The sequence below is a fragment of the Solanum lycopersicum genome, chromosome 6 (assembly GCF_036512215.1).
Source record: "Solanum lycopersicum chromosome 6, SLM_r2.1".
NCBI lineage: Eukaryota > Viridiplantae > Streptophyta > Magnoliopsida > Solanales > Solanaceae > Solanum > Solanum lycopersicum.
Genome location: NC_090805.1, coordinates 34,049,954 through 34,056,270, shown reverse-complemented (window position 1 = coordinate 34,056,270; position 6,317 = coordinate 34,049,954). Strand labels below are relative to the sequence as shown.

The following is a 6,317-nucleotide window of genomic DNA, read 5'->3' as shown; positions in this document are numbered from 1 at the left end:
CCACATTGAGTAGTTTCTAAGTAATGGTAGTGAAGTGCACCACTATCCTGGATTAGAGACTGCATGATGCGTAGGAAAAACTTCCCTTCTTCTGATCTTATTGTGCTTTTCCTAATGATTGGATTCTTGGTGTTATGAACGTGTCTAACATCAACCTTGTTGTTTTCAGAGAATGAACACTTGGAGAACTAAGGGTCTGAGTACGGGAGCAGCAGCAGCTAGGGGTAATCAGAATCCACCCTAGGCTCCAGCTGAAGGAGTGGCCATGCCAGTTAACCCAGTTGGGATGACTGATGCGGAGGTGAGGGCATCTCTAGCCCAGATGGCACAGGCCATCACGATGCAGGCCCAAGCTATGACTGCCCAAGTCAACCGGCAGGATGTGCTGAAGGAAAACCCACCGGTTCGCAGCACAGCTGACAGACTGCGAGACTTCACGAGGATGAATCCTCCAATTTTCACAGGGGCTAAGACTTCAGAAGATCCTCAGGAATTTATAGACGAGTTGCATAAGATACTGGTGGCCATGGGGGCCACTGATATTGAGAAGACTGAGTTGGCTTCCTACCAGCTCAAAGATGTTGCACAGACTTGGTGCAAAATGTGGCGAGATAACCGTGTCCTAGGAGGGGTGCCAGTCACCTGAGAGCTGTTCAAGACAGCATTTTTGGAAAAGTTCTTCCCTAGAGAGATGAAAGAGGCCAAGGTTGAGGAGTTCATCAACCTCAAGCAAGGATCCATGACTGTCAGGGAGTATTCCCTGAAGTTTGTGAAGTTATCAAGGTATGTACTTCCCTTAGTATTTGATAACAAGAATGATGAGAGTACTTAACTTTGTTGAAATTATCCAGGTATGCTACTCCCTTGGTTTCTACCAGCAGGGAGGAGATGAGCATATTCCTCACAGGAATCAATGGAGACCTGGAGGAGGATTGTCGGGCTGCGATGCTCCATGATAATATGGACCTTTCTAGATTAATGATGCATGTCCAGCAGGTAAAGGACAACCGAAAGAGGAGAGGAGTACGTGATGTTAGGAGGCCTAGGCCTCAAGATCAGGCAGGTCCCAGCCATAGAGGCCATGGAAACAATTTTAGCGTCCGCGAGCAGCCCAAATTCAAGAAGGGGCAACAGAGTGCTGGAAATTCTGACCCTCAAAGAAATACAACGCCTAGAGGAGGCAGACCCGAACCCAAGAGGGGCAATAGAGGTGAGATGCAGCGTCCAAGGAAGACTTGTACTAAGTGAGGCCGAACTCACCTTGGAGAATGTAGACAGGGCACTAATGCCTGTTTCGGTTGTGGTAAGAATGGACACATGGTCATAGACTGTCCCCAGAACAGAGGTCAGGCTGGGGGTAATGCTCAGCCTAGGCCTACCCCACATAATGCAACAGCAGCCGAGCCTCCGAAGAGGAACATATTTTATGCCTTGAAAGGTAGGGAGGAGCAGGAGAAGTCCGCTGATGTGGTCACAGGTATGTTGCAAGTATTCTCAACCTCTGTTTATGCTTTACTTGATCCAGGGTCTACGCTTTCCTTTGTGACTCCTTTGCTTGCCCTTACTTTTGAAATACTACCTGAAGTTCTGCATGATCCTATAGTGGTTAGTACGCCTTTAGGAGAAAATGTGAGAACCGATAGGGTATACAAGAATTGCCCAATAGTTGTGAGTGGCAAGGCTATGTGTGCAAACTTGATTAAGTTACCCATGCGTGATTTTGATATTATTCTTGGCATGGACTGGCTTCACAGCTATTATGCTTGCTTGGAATGTCGTAGTAGGGTGGTGAGGTTTCGATTCCCTAATGGAGAAGAGTTAGTCTGGGAGGGGTACAACCCGATTCGTCCTAACCCCTTGATTTCAAATCTTAAGGCCAATAAAATGATGGCCAAAGGGTTATTATGTCATCTAGTGAGTGTTAATGATTTAGATCATGATGTTCCTCCCATAGACTCGGTGTTTGTAGTAAATGAATTCCAAGATGTGTTTCCTGAAGATTTGCCTGGAGTCCCTCCCCTTCGAGAGATTGAATTTGGTATCGACTTAGAACCTGATGCTAAACCAATCTCAATTCCTGCTTATAGAATGGCTCCAGCAGAACTCAAGGAGTTGAAGCTGTAGTTAAAAGATCTCACTGATAAGGGTTTCATTCAGCCGAGCATATCCCCTTGGGGCGCTCCAGTGTTGTTTGTAAAGAAAAAGGATGGGACCCTTAGAATGTGTATCGATTATCGGCAGCTCAACAGAGTCACTATAAAGAATAAGTATCCACTTCCCAGAATTGATGATTTGTTCGATCAGCTCCAAGGGTCTAGTTTCTTCTCTAAGATTGATCTTCGTTCAGGGTATCATCAGCTTAGGGTAAGGGATGGGGATGTCCCAAAAACAGCTTTTCGTACCCGTTATGGTCATTATGAGTTCTTGGTTATGTCATTCGGTCTCACGAATGCACCTGCTGCATTTATGGACCTCATGAACAGAGTCTTCTGTGAATACCTTGACTCTTTCGTCATAGTATTCATTGATGACATTCTCATCTACTCTAAGACCAAGGAAGAGCATGAACAACATTTGAGACTAACCTTGCAGGTACTTAGACAACATCAGTTGTATGCCAAATTCAGCAAGTGTGAATTCTGGCTGAGATCAGTGACCTTCCTGGGCCATGTTGTGTCCGATCAAGGTGTAGAAGTGGACCCCAGAAAGACTGAAGCAGTTAAGAAGTGGCCAAAGCCTCTTACACCCACCGATATCTGTAGCTTTCTGGGATTGGCTGGTTACTACCGCAGGTTTGTGGAGGGATTTTCTTCCATTGCTGCCCCACTTACAGCCTTGACAAAGAAGAAATCCAAGTATGAATGGACGGAGACTTGTGAGAAGAGTTTCCAGGAGCTCAAGGACAGACTCACTTCAGCCCCAGTGCTTACTCTGCCTAAGAGTGGCGAGAATTACACTGTCTATTGTGATGCATCTAGGGTTGGTTTGGGATGTGTTCTTATGCAGGCTGGTAAGGTGATAGCCTATGCTTCCAGACAGCTCAAGGTTCATGAAAAAAATTATCCCACTCATGACTTGGAGTTGCCAGCTATGGTGTTTGCATTGAAGTTGTGGAGGCATTATCTTTATGGAATACATGTGGATGTGTTCATGGATCATAAGAGTCTCCAGTACGTGTTGACGCAGAGGGAGCTGAATCTACGGCAACGCAGATGGTTGGAGCTGCTGAAGGATTATGACATGAATGTGCACTATCATCCAGGTAAGGCTAATGTTGTGGCTGATGCTTTGAGCAGGATGAGCATGGGGAGTACAGCCCACGTTGAGGAAGAGAAGAAGGAGCTAGTGAAAGAGGTACACAGACTGGCCAGACTGGGTGTACGGTTGGTTGACTCTACTAGTGGACGTGTTTCAGTTCACCCTAGTTCTGAATTATCCCTGATAGTGGAAGTCAAAAAGGGTCAGCATCTTGACCATGTATTGATGGATATGAAGGACTCAGTGTTGTTAAAAATGAATGAGTCTTTTGGTTTGGGAGATGTGGCATACTTAGATGCCAGAACCGGTTGTGCGTACCAGATGTAGATGATTTACGGACCAAGATTGTTACAGAGGCCCATGGTTCCAGATATTCCATACATCCAGGTTCCACAAAAATGTATCATGATCTTAAGCAGATTTATTGGTGGGATGGCATGAAGAAGGATATTGCAGACTGTGTGGCTAAGTGTCCTAATTGTCAGCAGGTTAAGGCAGAGCATCTTAAGCCTGGTGGTCTGACTCAGATTATTGAGGTTCTGACTTGGAAATGGGAGGCCATTAATATGGACTTCGTAGTTGGTCTTCCGAGGACTAGGAGGCAGCATGACTCTATATGGGTTATTGTGGACAGATTGACTAAGTCTGCCCACTTTATCCCTGTGAAGTCTACTTACAGGGCCGAGGATTACGCGAGACTTTACATTGATGAGATTGTGAGATGGCATGGGATCCCTTTGTCTATTATTTCAGATAGAGGAGCTCAGTTTACTTCGCATTTTTGGAGATCTTTCCAGGAAAGCTTAGGCACGCAGGTGAAACTTAGTACTGCCTTTTATCCTCAGACAGATGGGCAGGCAGAGCGCACTATTCAGACATTGGAGGACATGTTAAGAGCGTGTGTGATTGACTTTAGAGGTAATTGGGATGACCATCTACCTTTGATAGAGTTCTCGTATAATAATAGCTATCACTCCAGCATTGGGATGGCACAGTTTGAGGCATTGTATGGTAGGAGGTGTAGATCTCCAGTTGGGTGGTTCGAGATTGGAGAGTCATCTATTCTCGGTCCAGAGATCATTCATGAGGCCTTGGAGAAAGTTAGACTGATTAGGGACAGGTTGTCTACTGCTTACAGCCGACAAAAATCATATGCAGACAACAGGAAACGACCCTTAGAATTTAACGTTGGTGACCAGGTCTACTTGAAGATATCTCCTATGAAAGGGGTGATGAGATTTGGTAGAAAAGGGAAGCTTAGTCCGAGGTATGTGGGGCCATATGAGATCCTACAACGCGTGGGTGAGGTGGCCTATGAGTTAGCATTGCCTGCGGAGCTAGCTTCTGTTCATCCAGTCTTTCATGTCTCTATGTTGAAGAAGTGCCTAGGTGATCCAACATCAATCCTGCCTGTAGAAGGTTTGGGGGTTGGTGAAGACTTGTCCTATGAGGAAATACCTGTTGAGATCTTAGACAGACAGGTCAAGCGGCTGAGGAACAAGGAGATTGCCACAGTGAAGGTATTGTGGAAAAACCATCTTGTTGAGGGTGCTACGTGGGAGGCTGAGGCCGACATGAGATCCTGATATCCACATCTTTTCAACTCTTGAGGTTAGGCTTCCTACTCGTAAGAATATAGTTCCTTATCTCTTCGTATTTGTTGCTATTGGCTGTTTGTACATAACAATTAAGTTATGATCTGATTGGCATTATGAGGTGTAATGGTAGTGTCATTCGGGGACGAATGTTCCTAAGGGGGGGATAATGTAACGATTCAAAAAAGAGAGAATTATATAAATAAGAATAAGTAGGTATTTAAGGGAATAATTGTCCTTTCACGTTTTAAATGAATAAATAAATAAATAAGTAAATAAATAAAACAGATTTGTATTTATTTATTTTAAATGTTATTTGACTAATTCTTGAATTAGTCTCCTAATTCAAATAGTCCTCTCTCTCTCACGCTTCTTAACTCCCTCTCTCACGTTCTCCATCTTCCTCACATTATTTCTGCCAAAACATCAACAGTTTTCATGCTTGAAGAACTAACAAAGATTTTTAAGCAAAAGAAAAAGTAATCAAAACGTCAAGGCTAAGAGAGGTTTGTCGAGAGAGGTGTACGTTGAAGTGAATTGGGAGTGGTTTGGAGGAGTTTTCCGGGCAGCAACATTAAAGTTTGAACATCGATTAAGGTATGGGTTTCTTCTCTCTTGGTCCCTTTCCCAAGAGACCCCTTAAGGTTCAAGATATTCATTCCGAAAACTAGGGTTGTTCCCTTTTGTATGTCCTTGTCACTAGCTCCCAATGAATTTTAGGTTGGGTATGATTGCTGGTAGATTTAGAGCTATATTATGTTTTCGCGATGAATATGATTATGTTTGTGTACTTGGAATCGTATGAGTGGCAATCATGTTTTTCTTGAAATTTTGTGTAAGTACGTTACGGTAAATGAGGTTCTTTATGCAATGCTCCAAAAGTTTAATGTAATATGATTGTATTTATTGTGTATTTTATGTGTATTTTATGTGTAAAATGGGTGTACAAGATGATGTCCATCATGGTGAAATATATAGTAATTGATCAACAATCTTTTAGCCAAACAAACCCATAAAAGATACACTTAAAATGTGTTAAAATAGTCTACGAATTTTTCTTAGAAATTCAAGTAAAAATATGGATAAAAATGAATTGAAAAATGACCAAAAATTCCAGCAACAATGCAACTTTAATTTAGACTAAAGTTTAATGAAGGAAATCTGGAAATTTAATAAATTTTAAAGGGATGAGGCCACCAGGATTCGAACCTAGGACCTCACCCGTGAGGCAGCAGTAGTTCGCAGGAAAAAAAAAGGAATGTTGGGGGCGGGGATCGAACCCACGACCCCCATCCGCGAAAAGAAAAAAAAAGGGATTAAAAGGGAATGCTGGGGCGGGGAATCGAACCCACGACCCCAGTTCGCAAAAACGAAAAAAAATAATAATAAGGGGATGCGAGGCGTGGGGATCGAACCCACGACCTCAGGGTTGAAAGGGGGAGTATAAATATTAAGGGAATAAAG

At 43.5% G+C, this 6,317-nt stretch overlaps 1 protein-coding gene across 1 annotated transcript; it reads left to right on the top strand.

The window, feature by feature from the left end:
• Positions 1-691: 691 nt before the first annotated feature.
• On the top strand, positions 692-5,658 carry LOC138349351 (uncharacterized). Its single transcript, XM_069299675.1, has 9 exons — positions 692-783; positions 852-1,210; positions 1,328-1,477; positions 1,526-2,038; positions 2,654-2,792; positions 3,036-3,262; positions 4,012-4,156; positions 4,238-4,525; positions 5,574-5,658. The coding sequence occupies exons 1-9, from the start codon at positions 692-694 to the stop codon at positions 5,656-5,658; spliced, it is 1,998 nt and encodes a 665-aa protein (XP_069155776.1).
• The last annotated feature ends 659 nt before the right edge of the window (positions 5,659-6,317 follow it).

Excerpts from the sequence above, each read along its gene's own strand:
- LOC138349351 (XM_069299675.1), top strand. The coding sequence starts at position 692 with ATGAAAGAGGCCAAGGTTGAGGAGTTCATCAACCTCAAGCAAGGATCC. Across the intron at positions 1,211-1,327 it reads ACCCAAGAGGGGCAATAGAG|ACTGTCCCCAGAACAGAGGT; the intron begins GTGAGATGCAGC and ends ACATGGTCATAG. Across the intron at positions 3,263-4,011 it reads GAATGTGCACTATCATCCAG|ATAGAGGAGCTCAGTTTACT; the intron begins GTAAGGCTAATG and ends CTATTATTTCAG.